Source organism: Coregonus lavaretus (assembly GCF_964263955.1).
Source record: "Coregonus lavaretus genome assembly, contig: HAP1_SCAFFOLD_4141, whole genome shotgun sequence".
Lineage (NCBI taxonomy): Eukaryota > Metazoa > Chordata > Actinopteri > Salmoniformes > Salmonidae > Coregonus > Coregonus lavaretus.
Window position 1 is genome coordinate 1 of NW_028156540.1, and position 22,502 is coordinate 22,502.

Sequence of the window (22,502 nt, forward strand, 5' to 3'; positions counted from 1 at the left end):
ATAGAGAGGAGGAGGGGAGGAGAGATGTAGAGAGGAGGAGAGGAGGAGAGATATAGAGAGGAGGAGAGATATAGAGAGGAGGAGTGGAGGAGAGATATAGAGAGGAGGAGGGGAGGAGAGATATAGAGAGGAGGAGGGGAGGAGAGATATAGAGAGGAGGAGAGGAGGAGAGATATAGAGAGGAGGAGAGATATAGAGAGGAGGAGGGGAGGAGAGATAGAGAGGAGGAGAGGAGGAGAGATATAGAGAGGAGGAGAGGAGGAGAGATATAGAGAGGAGGAGAGGAGGAGGGGAGGAGAGATATAGAGAGGAGGAGAGATATAGAGAGGAGGAGAGGAGGAGAGCCAGAAAAGGTGCTTGTGTCTCACCCAGGCGGTCAGGGGTGGGTTGGTGCGGGACGGGGGAGCTGGAGGCACTGCTGCTGGAGTGTGAGGATGGCTGGGAGCCTGGGCGAGGTCCTTCCTCCATGGAGGGGGCTGGAGAGGGGCTGTCCTGGACACACTCCTGCCACAGAGACCGAGGGTCAGACTAGAGTTAATTAAGCAGAGTCACACACACATTTATAAACACACACACATTTATAAACAAACACACACATTTATAAACACACACACGTAGCTAGCTATAACACATGTAGACGCCTCACATCTGCTAGTCTCTCATCCCTAACACTCCTAATGTCAAACACTCCTAACGGAGATTAAGCTCTCCTCTCCTCTCCTCTCCTCTCCTCTCCTCTCCTCTCCTCTCCTCTCCTCTCCTCTCCTCTCCTCTCCTCTCCTCTCCTCTCCTCTCCTCTCCTCTCTCCTCTGATATCTATTTAGGGTAAGGAAAACAGGCCAGGGTGAGGGGAATGCTGGGAAAGTAAACAGCACCAGACGCTGCTCTCTCCCTCTGCCATCTGTAAACCGGGTGGCACCATTTAAATAGAGGCGATCTACGGCCTGCCCTAGCCCCCCCAAAAAAACGCCTCTGACTCTGTGGGCAGGACACAAAAAATAGACAACATACATGCCCCTCTGGAGCAGGTCACTAGGGGAAGGGTGCTGTGTCTGAGAAGTGAGTTGAATAGTCTGTGTTAGTGTCTGATTGAAAACAAATATACCTTTATGTAGAAATTAACTCAGTTAATCGATCAAGCTGAAGCTGGAATAGCAAAGCAGCAGGACATTTAAACATGTGAAGACAGTATGTATAAATGAGTTTAACTGTCGGTCTCTCTGCGTGTCTGTCTCTCTGCGTGTCTGTCTCTCTGCGTGTCGGTCTCTCTGCGTGTCGGTCTCTCTGCGTGTCGGTCTCTCTGCGTGTCGGTCTCTCTGCTGTCTGTCTCTCTGCGTGTCGGTCTCTCTGCGTGTCGGTCTCTCTGCGTGTCGGTCTCTCTGCGTGTCGGTCTCTGCGTGTCGGTCTCTCTGCGTGTCTGTCTCTCTGTGTGTCTGTCTCTCTGCGTGTCTGTCTCTCTGTGTCTCGGTCTCTCTGCGTGTCTGTCTCTCTGCGTGTCTGTCTCTCTGTGTGTGTGTCTCTCTGCGTGTCTGTCTCTCTGTGTCTCGGTCTCTCTGCGTGTCTGTCTCTCTGCGTGTCGGTCTCTCTGTGTGTATTTGTGTGTGATATATCCCCTGCCTGTTCTGTAAGCCCCTGGCTGTCTCTGATATGAGCCGTGATTTTCAGTGACACACACACACACTACCCTAGCAGTTTGCCAACCCCCTGGGTAGGAAACGTCTACCCATCCTCTCTGTTCTGGCATCGTGTGGAGATGGAAGGAAAAAATCTAATGTCGATATTAACATACTTTCCTATGTGGAATTCTACTCATTACTAGTCTCTAGAGCTGAATTCTAGCCCTCGTCAACAGTGCTGATATGATAGCCACAGCCTAACATGCATTTTAAGGGGGATGAATGTTTCTCACATCTGTACACTCTGTTATCATAGCACTAGTGGTGTAGTGAGCAGTGTTGAAATACATTCACAGACGGGTGGTATGAACAAGGAATAAACCATAGGTATATAAACCATAGGTATATGGCTTAAAGCCTACAGGTAATGTGATGCTCTTTTGTATTCAGTGACAAGTGTTGGGTGAATTGCTACAGAGGCTTCACAATAACAATTAGAATACCTCTAAAAGATGAACGTCTGTGTGTGTGTGTGTGTGTATGTGTCAGCGTGTGTGTGTGTGTGTGTGTGAGTCCTGTGTCTTACCTTGATGACAGACGCTCCTCCTCTGGATAAGGGGCTGTGCATCTGAGCTGCGGCAGCCATGTTGGCAATGGTGTTCAGGTGGTTCATCTGGTTCATTGCCATGGCAACAGACGCAGGCGGCAGGCCGACGGGCAGCAGGGGGTGGGGCATCATCATGAAGGGTAGGTCCAGTCCTGCAGACAGAAAGAGAGAGAGAAAGCGAGAGAGAGGGTGAAGGAGAGAGAGAGAAAGAAAGAGAGAGAGAGAGAGAAAGAGAGAAAGAGAGAGAGAGAGAGAAAGAGAGAGAGAGAGAGAGAGAGAGAGAGAGAGAGAGAGAGAGAGAGAGAGAGAGAGAGAGAGAGAGAGAGAGAGAAAGAACAGCATGTCAGAAATCAGCTTGAAGAATCCATAGACTCTAACTACTTCTGACAAAATTGGAACCCTCCAACCCAAAAAGGCCTGTGGTGTTGATGGTATCCTCAATGAAATGATAAAATATACAGACCACAAATTCCAATTGGCTATAATTAAACTCTTTAACATCATCCTTAGCTCTGGCATCTTCCCCAATATTTGGAACCAAGGACTGATCACCCCAATCCACAAAAGTGGAGACAAATTTGACCCCAATAACTACCGTGGGATATGCGTCAACAGCAACCTTGGGAAAATCCTCTGCATTATCATTAACAGCAGACTAGTTCATTTCCTCAGTGAAAACAATGTACTGAGCAAATGTCAAATTGGCTTTTTACCAAATTACCGTACGACAGACCACGTATTCACCCTGCACACCCTAAATGACAAACAAACAAACCAAAACAAAGGCAAAGTCTTCTCATGCTTTGTTGATTTCAAAATAGCTTTTGACTCAATTTGGCGTGAGGGTCTGCTATACAAATTGATGGAAAGTGGTGTTGGGGGAAAAACATACGACATTATAAAATCCATGTACACAAACAACAAGTGTGCGGTTAAAATTGGCAAAAAACACACATTTCTTTCCACAGGGCCGTGGGGTGAGACAGGGATGCAGTTTAAGCCCCACCCTCTTCAACATATATATCAACGAAATGGCGAGGGCACTAGAACAGTCTGCAGCACCCTACTAGAATCTGAAGTCAAATGTCTACTGTTTGCTAATGATCTGGTGCTTCTGTCCCCAACCAAGGAGGGCCTACAGCAGCACCTAGATCAGACCTGGGCCCTGAAAGTAAATCTCAGTAAGACAAAAATAATGGTGTTCCAAAAAAGGTCCAGTTGCCAGGACCACAAATACAAATTCCATCTAGACACCGTTGCCCTAGAGCACACAAAAAACTACACATACCTTGGCCTAAACATCAAACATTTCTCAAATCATGAGAAAACAAAAAGAGAATTACTTGACACATTGGAAAGAATTAACAAAAAAACTGAGCAAACTAGAATGCTATTTGGCCCTAAACAGAGAGTACACAGTGGCAGATTACCTGACCACTGTGACTGACCCAAACTTAAGGAAATCTTTGACTATGTACAGACTCAGTGAGCATAGCCTTGCTATTGAGAAAGGCCGCCGTAGGCAGACCTGGCTCTCAAGAGAAGACAGGCTATGTGCACACTGCCCACACAATGAGGTGGAAACTGAGCTGCACTTCATAACCTCCTGCCAAATGTATGACCATATTAGAGACCCATATTTCCCTCAGATTACAGAGATCCACAAAGAATTCGAAAACAAACCCAATTTTGATAAACTCCCTTATCTACTGGGTGAAAAACCACAGTGTGCCATCACAGCAGCAAGATTTGTGACCTGCTGCCAAAAGGGCAACCAGTGAAGAACAAACACCATTATAAATACAACCCTTATTTATGTTTATTTTTTTCCCATTTGTACTTTAACTATTTGCACATTGTTACAACACTGTATATATACATAATATGACATTTGAAATGTCTTTATTCTTTTGGAACTTCTGAGTGTAATGTTGACTGTTAATTTGTATTGTTTATTTCACTTTTGTTTACTATCTACTTCACTTGCATTGGCAATGTTAACATACGTTTCCCATGCCAATAAAGCCCATAAATTGAATTGAAATTGAATTGAGAGTGAGAGAGAGAGAGAGAGAGAGGGGGGGGGGGGGGTCAGAGAGAGAGGGTGAGGGAGAGAGAGAGAGGGAGAGAGAGAGAGAGGTTGAGAGAGAGAGGTTGAGAGAGAGAGAGAGAGAGAGTTGAGAGAGAGAGAGAGAGAGAGAGAGAGAGGGAGGGTGAGGGAGAAAGAGAGGGAGGGAGGGAGAGAGAGAGAGGGTGAGGGAGGGAAAGAGAGAGAGGGAGAGAGAGGAGGAAGAGAGAAATAGAGAGATCACAAAACTGCCATATTTATGGGTGTGGGTGAGAGTATGTTTAAAGTGGATTATTAATAGACACCTATTGATTGCTAACAGACACACCTGTGGATTATTAATAGATACACCATTGATTATTAATAGACACACCAGTGGATTATTAATAGACACCTATTGATTACTAACAGACACACCTGTGGATTATTAATAGATACACCATTGATTATTAATAGACACACCAGTTGATTATTAATAGACACACCAGTTGATTATTAATAGACACACCAGTGGATTATTAATTGACACCCCAGTGGATTGTTAATAGACACACCATGGATGTTTAACCTTTTCCTACACAGTACACTATGACACTTTTTTTTAGATATCTTTGTACCACTTTAACCATAACACAGACAGCTGACTATACAGGGGTTGGTGACAGACTGAGGGAGACGTGGAGAGAGGAGAAGGAGGAGGGAGGATGTGTGTGTGTGTACATTATGTGTGTATTTGTGTTTGTGTGTGTGACTCACTGTTGGCCAGTAGGTGGTTCTGCTGCAGGGAGTTGAGTTGGGAGCTGGACAGGCCGTGCTGCCCTGACAGGCCTGCGTGACCCAGTCCGTGGGCAGCACCGGAGGAGGGGGGAGACTGGAGCTTCTCTTTGTCCCAGGAGGACTCGCTGCCGCCTGGGGACACATACAGGGGCAACACGGGGAGCGGAGGGGAGGGAGGTGAGTGGGGGAGGCCACCTACACAACAGCTCAGCTCAGCATCACACGTTGCAATGGCATGAGACTAGGGTGGCCAGGGAAAGACTACCACAGCCCTGCCTATGTACATAGTCTGTAAACAACTACTTTAATGTAAATTACTACTGTAAATCCCTGTGAGATCCACACCCGAGATAAGGTACTGTATGACACAGTAGAGCAGACCTGCTGTGATACACATGGTGGTGGGCCTTATTACAGTGATCACTACAGAAAGGCAGACAGACAAGCAGGCAGACAGTCAAGCATACAGACAGGCAGACAGACAGGCAGACAGGCAGGCAGACAGGCAGGCAGAGAGGCAGGCAGACAGGTAGACAGACAGGCAGGCAGAGAGGCAGGCAGACAGACAGACAGGCAGAGAGGCAGAGAGGCAGGCAGACAGACAGGCAGAGGCAGGCAGACAGACAGGCAGACAGACAGACAGGCAGACAGGCAGACAGACAGACAGACAGACAGGCAGACAGGCAGGCAGACAGACAGACAGACAGACAGACAGACAGAGACAGACAGACAGACAGACAGACAGACAGACAGACAGACAGACAGACAGACAGACAGACAGACAGACAGACAGACAGACAGACAGACAGACAGACAGACAGACAGACAGGCAGGCAGGCAGGCAGGCAGACAGGCAGGCAGACAAGCAGGCAGGCAGGCAGACAGGCAGGCATGCCAGAACGTGGCACAGGTTATCACCTATTTCTTGTCTAATTCCAGCTCCAGGCCATTATAAGGTCAACCCATTCCAGGCAATGTTATTCACAGCTGAGTGTCTCATATAAATAAATAAATCAATCTAATGAAATGTAATGGAGGCCCAGTTGTGAGGAGCCATAAAAATACTTCAATAGAATTAGGAAGGGAGGGAAAAGATCTAAACGAGAGGAATCTAAATCATTTTATAATTCTACCTAATAAGCAACTGAAGTCCTCTGAGTAAAATAACAGATGGTGTTTTGCAACAGATTGCAGTGTGTGATTCTTTAAATAATAATGCGAATGAAACTCTTGGTCTGTAGAATCCCCTGCTTGTCAGCGGGGAGCCATTTCAATGACAGAGAGAAAGACAAGCAGTTAAACTAACGGCCGAGGCCAAAACCTGAGGGCAGAGTCACTCAGGAGAGTGTGAGCATGGGAGTGAGTGTGTGTATTTGGGACACTGCGTGTGTGTGTTTGCACGTCTGTGTGAGAGAGCGAGCATTGTTTAAAGCCTGCTAGTAGGTTTGAGCATGAGCATCCTACTGTGTTTGTCTATGACCGTGAAAGACAAAAAATTGATATTTGGAGTTCAGTGTGTTTCAGAATGTATAGTATTTGTAAAAGCTTGGGGATGAAACAAAAGGACGGAGAGGAGGATGTCTGGGAGGATTGATGAAAACAAGTAGGGTAATAGCGCTATCCTGACGTCGTTATGAACGGTTTCATCATGTACATAAACTTAATGTAAGTGTTATCCAATATTCTAAAGGAGCACTGGAGAAGTTATAAGATTCCAGTAATCCTGGAAAGGATGAAAGACCTTTCAAACAAAAGACGAGAGCACTGAAAAACCAAAATAAAGGCTTAGCGATGAATGTCTTCAAATCCCAGCCGTTCCAGGCTTTGGAGAGAATGGGGCCTGAAGGGCACAGAGGAGAGCCAGGTCTCAGGAGAGCCGAGGCCGATCCCTCAGTACAGGTCTATTGGGAGCGGCGCACCCGGAGTGGAGCGTCTTCCTTCTAATGCAGAGGCAAGCTCTATGTTCTATTGGAAGTCCAATAACTCAACCGTTTGACCTTGGTGATCGGAACACTTTAGTGGCAGTTTGGCTCAGACTTGAAGTTCCTGTTGGAGCAGTATATCTGAGGACAGGGGTGTTAAAAGATCTCCAGCACTGGTGCTGGTGGCCCATTTGAGCTACATCCAAGGGCTCCCCCAGCGTTGGCTAGAGTTGTAATTAGCCAGAGACCATGCCAATGTGAAGAGAGAGAGAGAAAGAGAGAGACAGAAAGAGAGAAAGATGCTATTAAGGCAGCGATGTCAGTCATGCTTTATGAATGTGTCCATCACGGTGCATCTCCTTAGCCCCACGCTGACAGATAATGTGTCCATCACGGTGCATCTCCTTAGCCCCACGCTGACAGAGAATGAGTCCATCACGGTGCATCTCCTTAGCCCCACGCTGACAGAGAATGAGTCCATCACGGTGCATCTCCTTAGCCCCACGCTGACAGAGAATGTGTCCATCACGGTGCATCTCCTTAGCCCCACGCTGACAGAGAATGTGTCCATCACGGTGCATCTCCTTAGCCCCACGCTGACAGAGAATGTGTCCATCACGGTGCATCTCCTTAGCCCCACGCTGACAGAGAATGTGTCCATCACGGTGCATCTCCTTAGCCCCTCACTGACAGAGAATGTGTCCATCACGGTGCATCTCCTTAGCCCCACGCTGACAGAGAATGTGTCCATCACGGTGCATCTCCTTAGCCCCTCACTGACAGAGAATGTGTCCATCACGGTGCATCTCCTTAGCCCCACGCTGACAGAGAATGTGTCCATCACGGTGCATCTCCTTAGCCCCACGCTGACAGAGAATGTGTCCATCACGGTGCATCTCCTTAGCCCCACGCTGACAGAGAATGTGTCCATCACGGTGCATCTCCTTAGCCTCACGCTGACAGAGAATGTGTCCATCACGGTGCATCTCCTTAGCCCCTCACTGACAGAGCTGGTTAACAGAATGCTTTAAAAAGCCCAGTGTAATTACACCACTAGCTCCTACACTACACTGGACCTGAGATCCCACTCTTCTCCCTCCCATAACCCAAACCTAAGATGTGTCTCACCCCCCCCACCTCTCTCCTTTTCTCCATCTTAGCCATCTCACTCTCTCTCTTTCTTTCTTTCTTTCTTTCTTTCTTTCTTTCTTTCCCTCTCTGTTATTTGGTCTATATCTACCTTTCCACCTCCCCCCCACCTCTCTCGCCCCCCAGCCCTCTCTCCCTCCCTCCCCTCTCTCTCCACCTCTCTCCCTCCCCCTCTCCCCCCTCTCTCCCTCCCCCTTCTCTCCCTCCCCCTCTCCCTCCTCTCTCCCTCCCCCTTCTCTCCCCCCTCTCTCCCTCCCCCTTTCCCTCCTCTCTCCCTCCCCCTCTCTCTCCCTCTCTCCCTCCCCCACTCTCTCTTTCTCTCTCTTGTCCATGGGAAATCAACTAAGCCTAACTGATCCAAGGACATTAAGTTGCAGTAAAGCAGCAGAGGAAGATCCCGTCTCAGCGACACCTCAGTCCCAGGATCAGTAATTATGCCCTGAGGAAAAGCAGCGTTTCACTCTCAACGAGATATCCATGTCAAATACCACAAGTAACCTAACAACAATCATTACAATAGTCATGGTCTGTAAATACACTGAGTGTAAAAAACATTAGGAACTAATATTGAGTTGCACCCACCACTTTTGCCCTCAGAACAACCTCAATTCGTTGGGGCATGGACTCTACAAGGTGTCGAAAGCGTTCCACAGGGATGCTGGCCCATGTTGACTCCAATGCTTCCCACAGTTGTGTCAAGTTGGCTGGATGTCCTTTGGGTGGTGAACCATTCTTGTTGAGCATGAAAAACCCAGCAGCGTTGCAGTTCTTGGCACACTCAAACCGGTACGCCTGGCACCCTACTGCCATTCCCCGTTCAAAGGGTTCTGGCTTTACACCCCCTGCTATATTGTGGATACAGAGTTACCTGTCTAACATAATACAGAGGGTGTTCTTTAATGGAAGCCTCTCCAACATAATTAGGAATTCCCCAGGGCAGCTGTCTAGGCCCATTACTTTTTTCAATCTTTACTAACGACATGTCACTGGCTTTGAGTAAAGCCAGAGTGTCTATGTATGCAGAGGACTCAACACTATACATGTCAGCTACTACAGCGACTGAAATGACTGTAACACTTAACAAAGAGTTGCAGTTAGTTTCAGAGTGGGTGGCAAGGAATAAGTTAGTTCTAAATATTTCTAAAACTAAAAGCATTGTATTTGGGACAAATCATTCCCTAAACCTTAAACCTCAACTAAATCTTGTAATAAATCATGTGGAAATTGAGCAAGTTGAGGTGACTAAACTTCTTGGAGTAACCCTGGATTGTAAACTGTCATGGTCAAAACATATTGATACAACAGTAGCTAGGATGGGGAGAAGTCTGTCTATAATAAAGCGCTGCTCTGCCTTTTTAACAACACTATCAACAAGGCAGGTCCTACAGGCCCTAGTTTTGTCACACCTGGAGTACTGTTCAGTCGTGTGGTAAGGTGCCACAAAGAGGGACGTACCTGGATGTACACAGAGAGCTAATATTAATAATATGCATGTCAATCTCTCCTGGCTCAAAGTGGAGGAGAGATTGACTTCATCACTATTTGTATTTATGAGAGGTATTGACATGTTGAATGAACAAGCTATCTGTTTGAACTACTGGGGCACAGCTCGGACACCCATGTATACCCCACAAGACATGCCACCAGAGGTCCCTTCACAGTCCCCAAGTCCAGAACAGACTATGGGAGGCGCACAGTACTACATAGAGCCATGACTACAACTCTATTCCACATTAAGTAACTGATGCAAGTAGTAAAATTAGATTTAATAAACAGATAAAAAACACCTTATGGAGCAGCGGGGACTGTGAAGCAACACAAACATAGGCACAGACACATGCATACACACACACGATAACATACGCACTATACACACACGTACACATGGATTTTGTACTGTAGATATGTGGTAGTGGTGGAGTAGGGGCCTGAGGGCACACAGTGTGTTGTGAAATCTGTGAATGTATTGTAATGTTTTTAAAATGGTATAAACTGCCTTAATGTTGCTGGACCCCAGGAAGAGTAGCTGCTGCCTTGGCAACAGCTAATGGGGATCCATAATAAATACAAATACAAAATACAAAGGCACTTAAATCTTCTGTCTTGCCCATTCACCCTCTGAATGGCACACATACACAATTCAATGTCTCAATTGTCTCAAGGCTTAAAAATCCTTCTTTAACCTGATCATAGCTTTCACCTGGTCAGTCTATGTCATGGAGCAGGTGTTCCTAATATTGTGTACACTCAGTGTACTAATATATTACGTTATTCTATCAGTCTTTGCTGATATATTCCCTTCTGTCAGATATCCTTCTCTGGTACTATCTAGTTCGAAACGTCTATGGAATTGAACATAGAAACAACAGATAAGATAAGATTTACTTAATTAGTCTATTTAGGATGGACATTGTGTTCTACTTTCCCCCTCTAATACACAGTATATACACAAACACACATAAGACCTGACGTGGTGCAGAGAGCGGGAAAGGATTGGCCAGTGCATTTGACTGGAGGCATTGGCCTGGTTTCAGCTAGGTTTACAGTGTTTGACTATCTAGTCAGTATATTTAACATTTGAGTATAGTACATCTTGGGAGGAATTCCATTAAATCGAAGCCTGCTTTGAGCAGCAGTAATGAGAGCATTTGTTGGTTGTTGTTATTTGTTCTGGAGATCTAGGAGGGTTTGGTGGAGGCCTAGAGGATGATGGGCTGGTAATGGGGTTCTGAGGTTCTACTGTCTTGGTGTTTGGAGGTTGCTGTGAGTTACGAGCGTGGCTGGGGCCCCACGGGGCAGCCACGTGGATGTGTGTGTCTGTATGTGAGGCTAGGAGGCAGGGGTGTTAACACTGCCTGAGCATGGTTCCTACCCAGCAAACAAAACACATGGAAATCTCTCTCTCTCAAATGGGGAGGCGGATATCTTTCATTGCCCTTCCCTTCACAGATGACCCAGATTATTCATGCTCTTCTGAAAGGGACAGTCTGTTGTCGCTTACAAACCACACTGATGGACAGTAAACTGGTGTGCTTTTTGAAGAGAAAGCTTGACTATAGAGTAAGTTATGTGTTATTCTCAGACGTACAGACAGACAGACAGACTCACAGACAGACAAACAGACAGACAGACAGACAGACAGACAGACAGACAGACTCACAGACAGACAGACAGACGTATAGACAGACAGACAGACAGACGGACAGACAGACATACAGACAGAGAGACAGAAAGACGTACAGACAGACAGAGAGCTTTACGACAGAGGATTAAGTTGTTAAGTTAAAGATGGCCCTTCCTTTGTGAGTTGCTCTAGATTTTATTAATTGAGGTGATTGAATTTACAGAGTTCTTTCTTAACGCTAATCATATTACTCATTTCCTTCTTCAAAGGCTGGGAACAGAGAAGATGATCTGTGTTTCACTGGAACACCTTTCATACCGCATAGGAGAGGATACACACACACACAATAACAGCTTGTAGCGGGTGCAGTCGGAGGGCGGCACGCTGGCACTCTGTTTGTCATATTTCTTGTGGGCTTCGCCATCTGCCGGGGTGGCATTTTCATGGCTGTTTACCCTGACTCCCGCCAAGGAATCATCTGCCACTGCATAATGCCGTCCGCGAAAAAGACGGGGATTAAGTTGGTAATGCAACTGAGACTATAGCTAATTTGGTGTAATTGGGAAGAAATTAAGATAAATGAGGCTGAGGAAGGCAAGGCAATCAGTGTGGCAGGCAGTACAGCTGTGCTTTTGGCCAATTTCCCCCCTCCGGCCCCCCGCACTTAACAAGGTACATGCAAATCCACACTAATGACAAATATGCTAGCACCTACCCCAGCACTACCCCAGCACTACCCCAGCACTACCCCAGCACCTACCCCAGCACTACCCCAGCACCTACCCCAGCACTACCCCAGCACCTACCCCAGCACCTACCCCAGCACTACCCCAACACTACCCCAGCACTACCCCAGCACTACCCCAGCACTACCCCAACACTACCCCAGCACTACCCCAACACTACCCCAACACTACCCCAAAACTACCCCAGCACTACCCCAGCACTACCCCAGCACCTACCCCAACACTACCCCAGCACTACCCCAACACTACCCCAACACTACCCCAGCACTACCCCAGCACTACCCCAACACTACCCCAGCACTACCCCAACACTACCCCAGCACTACCCCAGCACTACCCCAGCACTACCCCAACACTACCCCAGCACTACCCCAACACTACCCCAACACTACCCCAGCACTACCCCAGCACTACCCCAGCACCTACCCCAGCACTACCCCAACACTACCCCAGCACTACCCCAACACTACCCCAACACTACCCCAACACTACCCCAGCACTACCCCAGCACTACCCCAGCACTACCCCAACACTACCCCAGCACTACCCCAACACTACCCCAACACTACCCCAGCACTACCCCAACACTACCCCAGCACTACCCCAACACTACCCCAACACTACCCCAACACTACCCCAGCACTACCCCAGCACTACCCCAACACTACCCCAGCACTACCCCAACACTACCCCAGCACTACCCCAACACTACCCCAACACTACCCCAGCACTACCCCAACACTACCCCAACACTACCCCAGCACTACCCCAGCACTACCCCAACACTACCCCAACGCTACCCCAGCACTACCCCAGCACTACCCCAACACTACCCCAGCACTACCCCAGCACTACCCCAACACTACCCCAACACTACCCCAACACTACCCCAGCACTACCCCAGCACTACCCCAGCACTACCCCAGCACTACCCCAACACTACCCCAGCACTACCCCAACACTACCCCAGCACTACCCCAGCACTACCCCAACACTACCCCAGCACTACCCCAGCACTACCCCAGCACCTACCCCAGCACTACCCCAACACTACCCCAGCACTACCCCAGCACTACCCCAACACTACCCCAACACTACCCCAGCACTACCCCAACACTACCCCAGCACTACCCCAACACTACCCCAACACTACCCCAACACTACCCCAGCACTACCCCAGCACTACCCCAACACTACCCCAACACTACCCCAACACTACCCCAGCACTACCCCAACACTACCCCAACACTACCCCAGCACTACCCCAACACTACCCCAACACTACCCCAACACTACCCCAGCACTACCCCAACACTACCCCAACACTACCCCAACACTACCCCAACACTACCCCAGCACTACCCCAACACTACCCCAACACTACCCCAACACTACCCCAGCACTACCCCAGCACTACCCCAACACTACCCCAACACTACCCCAGCACTACCCCAACACTACCCCAACACTACCCCAACACTACCCCAACACTACCCCAGCACTACCCCAACACTACCCCAACACTACCCCAACACTACCCCAACACTACCCCAACACTACCCCAGCACTACCCCCCAACACTACCCCAGCACTACCCCAACACTACCCCAACACTACCCCAACACTACCCCAACACTACCCCAACACTACCCCAACGCTGCAGCTCTGTGGCAAAGTCTTTACTCTTCACCCAGGCTGATTCATTGCCATCTGAGACTGAGAAGAGTGTCGGCCATAAACAATGTCCTTCATTTCACTCCTCTAAATAAGAAGCAGCTTAATAGGCAAAATAAGAATATTTCTAGACTATAACATTAATTCAAAATAAGGAAATAGTGTATATAATGGCAATCTGAGACCAATAAAAAGAAAAGCTAGTTCAAGTTGTAGACCAGTGCAGTTTTACAGTAGTGATTAAGAGGCTGCCGGCTAAGATTGACATTTATTTCCCTCCCCTCCCTTTAACAGTGACATTTAGGGGATGATTGAGGGTTTGTGAGAATGGCAGTGTGTTTTAGGCTTTCTGTGGGGTGCCCATCATGCCCCCTGTGTCCTCTAGGGTTGTGCCAAGCACCCCCCTGGCATCCCCCTGTCCCCCTCACTCTGCCAGATGTCCCTAAGACTACACCCCCGGGCCCCATCCCAATTCCAACCTCAACCCCCAATAGAGGAGACCCTCATAGTCCTCAGTATAACTGGCGTTCATCACAAACCCACCATGGATCCATATGTCTGAATGTGCTGCTGTTGTTGTTTGTGTTCACGACGTAATACTATTTAAATGCAGGCGATATCAATGCTAAATACTGAGAAGTCTTAAAAAGCCTTTTTAAACAAACCTGCTTAAACAAAACCTGCCCAGTTTGGCAGGGAAAACAAATAACTAATTCAGCCTCGCAAATGGTGCATCTACTTTACAGCAGCAAGATCACTGTACCTAATGTAATACACCGTAGCAGCAACATCACTGTACCTAATGTAATACACCGTAGCAGCAACATCACTGTACCTAATGTAATACACTGTAGCAGCAACATCACTGTACCTAATGTAATACACCGTAGCAGCAACATCACTGTACCTAATGTAATACACTGTAGCAGCAACATCACTGTACCTAATGTAATACACCATTGCAGCAACATCACTGTACCTAATGTAATATACCATTGCAGCAACATCACTGTACCTAATGTAATACACTGTAGCAGCAACATCACTGTACCTAATGTAATACACTGTAGCAGCAACATCACTGTACCTAATGTAATACACTGTAGCAGCAACCTCACTGTACCTAATGTAGTACACCGTAGCAGCAACATCACTGTACCTAATGTAATACACCGTAGCAGCAACATCACTGTACCTAATGTAATACACTGTAGCAGCAACATCACTGTACCTAATGTAATACACTGTAGCAGCAACATCACTGTTATGTCTTTACATATTTATGAAAATACCTGTTTACAGCTTTTGGAGGGGGGTTGCTAGGGGATCCTGGGTGGGGAAAAGGCAATAACAAAGAAGTAATGAAGAAAAAAACATTTAAATTGTCAGTCATTAATTCCCTCCCAAAACAATGAGTACAACCCACCGGAGGGCCCAGAAGAAGAGAGTTGGAATTGAAAGGGAAAATGATTAAAGAGGTATCTTAATGAAGTGTTAATTGCTGTGAGGAGAGGAATGGAAGTTGGAGGAGTGGAGAGGCTCTGACAGAGAGAGAGCGAGCGAGAGAGAGAGAGAGAGAGAGATAGATTTATCTATTTCACTTGCTTTGGCAATGTAAACATATGTTTCCCATGCCAATATTGCCCCTTGATTTGAATTGAATTGAGAGAGAGATCTATAGAACTATAGTTTCTGACCCTACGCAACGCTCCGGTGTTGGAGGTGGAGACCTATGGCCAGACAGGGCAAGGCCAATAGGAACATGATGTGGACACGTCCTGTCAAGACAAATCAACTCTTTCTGGTAATTTTAGGAGTAGAGGATTTGAAGGCTGAAGTGATTCTGACAGACTGTTATGTGACATTGAAGAGAGACACTGACACTGTAGCACTGCGTCATGACATTGGGCCCCGTGTAGCTCAGTTGGTAGAGCACGGCGCTTGCAACGCCAGGGTTGTGGGTTCGTTTCCCACGGGGGGCAGGTATGAAGAAGAAAAAAATAAAATAATGTATGCACTCACTAACTGTAAGTCACTCTGGATAAGAGCGTCTGCTAAATGACTAAAATGTAAATGTCATTTGCCATGAATTATGAGCTGTCAGGAACCATGCCATTATGGACATGATGGTTGTACAGGCTTAACACCATGTAATTCAATGTAAATGATACCATACTATTCACTGGCCAAAAACTGCATGTCATTTTGCATTCGTTGGAAATAACGTCGCATTTTTACCCTGGTATGATTTCCAGGATATTTGCAAGGGGTAGATCAGCTTTAATATTGCAGATAGATTGGAACTTCTATCAATGTAATTGTCTGCATCACTTCCAATCGCCCATATGTTTTTTTTTCTCTCGCAAATATATATAGTACCAGTCAAAAGCTTGGACACACCTACTCATTCCAGGGATTTTCTTTATTTGTACTATTTTCTACATTGTAGATTAATAGTGAAGACATCAAAACTATGAAATAACACATATGTAATCATGTAGTAACCAAAAAAGTGTTAAACAAATCAAAATCTATTTTATATTTGAGATACTTCAAAAGCCGCCCTATGCCTTTATGACAGCTTTGCACACTCTTGGCATTCTCTCAATCAATTTCATGTGGTAGTCACCTGGAATGCATTTCAACTAACAGGTGTGCCTTCTTAAAAAGTCAGTTTGTGGAAATTATTTCCTTTTTAATGTGTTTGAGTCAATCAGTTGTGTTGTGACAAGGTAGGGGTGGTATACAGAAGATAGCCCTATTTGGTAAAAGACCAAGTCCATATTATGGCAAGAACAGCTCAAATATGCAAAGAGAAACGACAGTCCATCATTACTTTAAGACATGAAGGTCAGTCAATACGGAACATTTCAAGAACTTTGAAAGTTTCTTAAAGTGCAGTCGCAAAAACCATCAAGCACTATGATGAAACTGGCTCTCATGAGGACCGCAGAGGATAAGTTCATTAGAGTTAACAGCCTCAGAAATTGCAGCCCAAATAAATGCTTCACAGAGTTCAAGTAACAGACACATCTCAACATCAACTGTTCAGAGGGGACTGTGTGAATCAGGCCTTCATGGTCGAATTGCTGCAAAGAAACCACTACTGAAGGACACCAATAATAAGAAGAGACCTGCTTGGGCCAAGAAACACGAGCAATGGACATTAGACCGGTGGAAATGTGTCCTTTGGTCTGGAGTCCAAATTGGACATGTTTGGTTCCAACCGCCGTGTCTTTGTGAGACGCGGTGTGGGTGAACGGATGATCTCCGCATGTGTATTTCCCACAGTAAAGCATGGAGGAGGAGGTGTTATGGTGTGGGGGTGCTTTGCTGGTGACACTGTCTGTGATTTATTTAGAATTCAAGGCCCGCTTAACCAGCATGGCTGCCACAGCATTCTACAGCAAAACGCCATCCCATCTGGTTTGGGCTTAGTGGGACTATCATTTGTTTTTCAACAGGACAATGACCCAACACACCTCCAAGCTGTGTAAGGTCAATTTTACCAAGAAGGAGAGTGATGAAGTGCTGCATCAGAAGACCTGGCCTCCACAATCCCCCGACCTCAACCCGATTGAGATGGTTTGGGATGAGTTGGACAGCAGAGTGAAGGAAAAGCAGCCAACAAGTGCTCAGCATATGTGGGAACTCCTTCAAGACTGTAGGAAAAGCATTCCAGGTGAAGCTGGTTGAGAGAATGCCTAGAGTCTGCAAAGCTGTCATCAAGGCAAAGGGTGGCTATTTGAAGAATCTCAAATATAAAATATACTTTTATTGGTTTAACACTCTTTTGGTTACTACATGATTCCATATGTGTTATTTCATAGTTTTGATATCTTCACTATTATTCTTCACTATTATCCCACCACCCCTTCCCTAATTGGAGTAAACTAGTGAACAACAATGGTTAGGCCTCTACTTCCAGCTTAGACATACTCCTGAACTTCCTCTACCCTCAAAATCTCTGATCATTTTCATGATGTCCATCCAGTTTGCCTCTACACGCCATATCCCCCAAACTGTGCTCTTTCACAAAAGTTCTCAACCTATATACTTATTATGGACACAGTATGTTTTACATTAGTTATTCAGCTGTTATTAGTTGTTATTAGTCCCAACCTTCAACTCCAATCAACCCCTCCCATCTATCTCTTAACACCATCCATATTGGATTTCTACTTGCCATATATTTCTCAACTGTACTGTGATGTTTCACAAAAGTTATGAACCCTTCTATTCTCATTGTTTCCACAGATTGTAAATTGAAAATAAACATTTTTGCTAAAAGTATTATTATATTATTGATCGATTGACTATGACTTTTCAGATCACTCAGTAGTGCTATCTGCAGGGTTACCTCCAGGTAAATATTGCAATCCTTCAGCCATTCCTGGACCTGTGACCAAAAACAAGCTACAAATGGACAGTAGCAAAACAAATTATCTAATGATTCTGTCTCTTTACAGCAAAATCTGCAGAGCTGGGAAGATTGTATCCCCCATATAAATAACATTCTATTGGTTGCAAGAATTGTGTATAATAATTCAAATAGAAAAATTTTATGTTTTGAATCCGGCGTCGTTTTGCATATCAGTTCATAAACCATTTGCCATGGAATCAGTACGTCAAAGATCTCATCCCAACTATTTTGCAATCTATATGGGACGGCTGTCAATCCTTTGGTCCTTAAATGAAACTGGTATACTTTTTTATTTATCACAATTTTCTTTAACAAATTATGGTTTTTAATGCAGGGCCGACAGACAAGTTCATTACTTTTTCCCCCTTCCACTTTCCTCTTCCATTTTTGCGGTAATGCTGCAATTATTTGGTTGTAATTTTGGGTAGAGCAGACATTTCCATATGTTTTTCTTAGCTGCATGTGCGACATAACTCCACCAGTTCTACCTATGATATAATTTACGAAGATTATACCTTTTTTAAACATTTTTTCAAAAAATAATGGTTTTTAGTATATTTGAGTTTAACCACAATATTTGTTGCATTATTTGTTCTGTCGTTTCTGGAGGATTCAATTGAAATTGCAACCAACTTTCTATGGCTTGTTTTAGAAATAGTGATATTTGGGAGATTATTTCCTTTTCAAATAACTGAAAGTGAGAGGTTGTAATCTAAATAAAGGGAAAAAGGCCATTCTTGAACATTGGGTGAGACAATCTTACTAATTTGCTAGAGAACCAGTTCGGATTGAAGTATTACTTTTGAATGACTGAAGCTTTTAGTGATAGGTCTAATGCTTTAATATTTAATAATTTCTGTCCTCCAAATTCATGTTCATTATATAAATAGGCCCGTTTAATTTTGTCTGGCTTGCCATTCCAAATAAAATGGAATATTTTTTTCTCATATAATTTAAAAAAAAATCGCTTGGCGTAGGCAAGACCATAAGCAAATAGGTAAACTGGGATAATACTAAAGTGTTAATCAGGGTGACTTTTCCACAAACAGACAAGTATTTACCTTTCCATGGTAGCAAGATCTATTTTTGCTAACTTTCTATTAGAATTTATTGGAGTGAGATCATTTATTTCTTTCAAGGGATTTCTAATCCCTTGATATTATTGTTGGATCTGATTTTAATAACTAACATTTTGATGGCCATAATAAATAGATATGCCGATAGTGGACAACCTTGTTTTACTCCTCTTGACAGTTTAAAACTTTCTGAGAAATAGCCATTATTTAGTATGTTACACCTAGGGTTGCTATACATGATTTTGACCCATTTTATAAGAGATTCTCCAAAATTGAAATGCTCCAGGCATTTATATATAAACTCCAGTCGTACTTTATCAAAAGCCTTTTCAAAGTCAGCTATGAATAGCAGGCCTGGTTTCCCAGATTTTTCATAGTGTTCTATTGTTTCCAGTACTTGCCTTATATTATCTCCAATGTATCGTCCATGTAAAAAACCTGTCTGATTACAATGAATAATGTCCGACAATACCTTTTTAATTCTATGCACTATACATTTTGCTAGAATTTTTGCATCACAACACTGAAGTATAAAGGGCCTCCAATTTTTAAAATGGTCTGGATCTTTATATTTTCCACTTGTGTCCTGTTTCTTGAGTGTCTGATAAATACCATTTACATAGGAGGGGTTAAAACATGCTAATAATGGTCCTCTGAGTATATCAAAAAAGGTTTGGTACAGTGGCTTGCGAAAGTATTCACCGCCCTTGGCATTTTTCCTATTTTGTTGCCTTACAACCTGGAATTAAAATTGATTTTTGGAGGGTTTGTATCATTTGATTTACACAACATGCCTATCACTTTGAAGATGCAAAATCTTTTTTATTGTGAAACAAACAAGAAAAAAGACAAAAAAACAGAAAACTTGAGCGTGCATAACTATTCAACCCCCCCCCCCCACCATCAAAGTAAATACTTTGTAGAGCCACCTTTTGCAGCAATTACAGCTGCAAGTCTCTTGGGGTATGTCTCTATATGCTTGGCACATCTTGCCACTGAGATTTTTGCCATGAGAAAGAAGTCAAGACGACTAGCTTGATTGAGTCGCCGCCATGTATATCTCACTAGATCAGGATATTTAAGCCTCCATACAGTGGGGAAAAAAAGTATTTAGTCAGCCACCAATTGTGCAAGTTATCCCACTTAAAAAGATGAGAGAGGCCTGTAATTTTCATCATAGGTACACGTCAACTATGACAGACAAAATGAGATTTTTTCCCCCAGAAAATCACATTGTAGGATTTTTAATGAATTTATTTGCTAATTATGGTGGAAAATAAGTATTTGGTCAATAACAAAAGTTTCTCAATACTTTGTTATATACCCTTTGTTGGCAATGACACAGGTCAAACGTTTTCTGTAAGTCTTCACAAGGTTTTCACACACTGTTGCTGGTATTTTGGCCCATTCCTCCATGCATATCTCCTCTAGAGCAGTGATGTTTTGGGGCTGTCGCTGGGCAACACGGACTTTCAACTCCCTCCAAAGATTTTCTATGGGGTTGAGATCTGGAGACTGGCTAGGCCACTCCAGGACCTTGAAATGCTTCTTACGAAGCCACTCCTTCGTTGCCTGGGCGGTGTGTTTGGGATCACTGTCATGCTGAAAGACCCAGCCACGTTTCATCTTCAATGCCCTTGCTGATGGAAGGGGGTTTTCACTCAAAATCTCACGATACATGGCCCCATTCATTCTTTCCTTTACACGGATCAGTCGTCCTGGTCCCTTTGCAGAAAAACAGCCCCAAAGCATGATGTTTCCACCCCCATGCTTCACAGTAGGTATGGTGTTCTTTGGATGCAACTCATCATTCTTTGTCCTCCAAACACGACGAGTTGAGTTTTTACCAAAAAGTTCTATTTTGGTTACATCTGACCATATGACATTCTCCCAATCCTCTTCTGGATCATCCAAATGCACTCTAGCAAACTTCAGACGGGCCTGGACATGTACTGGATTAAGCAGGGGGACACGTCTGGCACTGCAGGATTTGAGTCCCTGTCGGCGTAGTGTGTTACTGATGGTAGGCTTTGTTACTTTGGTCCCAGCTCTCTGCAGGTCATTCACTAGGTCCCCCCGTGTGGTTCTGGGATTTTTGCTCACCGTTCTTGTGATCATTTTGACCCCACGGGGTGAGATCTTGCGTGGAGCCCCAGATCGAGGGAGATTATCAGTGGTCTTGTATGTCTTCCATTTCCTAATAATTGCTCCCACAGTTGATTTCTTCAAACCAAGCTGCTTACCTATTGCAGATTCAGTCTTCCCAGCCTGGTGCAGGTCTACAATTTTACAATTTTGTTTCTGGTGTCCTTTGACAGCTCTTTGGTCTTGGCCATAGTGGAGTTTGGAGTGTGACTGTTTGAGGTTGTGGTTCAAACAGGTGCCATTAATACAGGTAACGAGTGGAGGACAGAGGAGCCTCTTAAAGAAGAAGTTACAGGTCTGTGAGAGCCAGAAATCTTGCTTGTTTGTAGGTGACCAAATACTTATTTTCCACCATAATTTGCAAATAAATTCATTAAAAATCCTACAATGTGATTTTCTGGATTTTTTTTTCTACATTTGTCTGTCATAGTTGATGTGTACCTATGATGAAAATTACAGGCCTCTCTCATCTTTTTAAGTGGGAGAACTTGCACAATTGGTGGCTGACTAAATACTTTTCCCCCCACTGTATATCTACTAGTTCTAATGTATCCATGAAATTCATGATTTCCTTAAGAGCATGAGGGTGATAGTTTGTAGTGTGATTTCCTTTATGGTCCATTGAGCTATTTAAAACAATATTATAATCTCCCACCATAATAATAGAGTCTTGTATTGCTTGCAGGGTTGATAATTTATTATATATATTTTCAAAGAAGCGTGGATCATCATTATTTGGTCCGTAAAGGTTAATGAGACATATCAGTTTATGGTCCAATAACATTTAAAATCATCCATCTACCTTGTGGATCAGTTTGGACAATTTGCACATTCAGATCGAAATTACTGTTAATTAATATCATCACCCCTTTTGAGTTTCTTTGCCCATGGGAGAAGTATATTTGGCCCCCCCCCCCATTCCTTTTTCCACGCAACTTCATCTAGAATTGTTGAATGAGTTTCCTGTAAACAATAGATATTATATTCCTTCTCTTTGAGCCATGTAAATATTGTTATTCTTTTGTTATTATCTGCTAAGCCATTACAATTATAACTGGCTATACTTATTTCACCATTTACCATAATGAGATACAAGTTTCAAATCTATTTATCATAATATATGTTTGTAAATTTACCATTAAAAAGTACCATAGCGATTGAGTGTCCATATAGCT

The 22,502-nt window shown here is 44.6% G+C and overlaps 1 protein-coding gene across 1 annotated transcript in view; it reads right to left on the reverse strand.

Moving 5' to 3' along the window:
* Positions 1-368: 368 nt before the first annotated feature.
* The window catches only part of LOC311126249 (dachshund homolog 2-like), a gene marked incomplete at both ends in the record, with an annotated part of 30,584 nt that continues 8,450 nt past the window's right edge, over positions 369-22,502 (reverse strand). The window contains 3 exons of the mRNA XM_084200266.1: positions 369-528; positions 2,203-2,375; positions 5,048-5,200. Of these exons, the coding sequence (XP_084056392.1) occupies positions 369-528; positions 2,203-2,375; positions 5,048-5,200 (486 nt within the window). The remainder of the gene's footprint in view (positions 529-2,202; positions 2,376-5,047; positions 5,201-22,502) is intronic.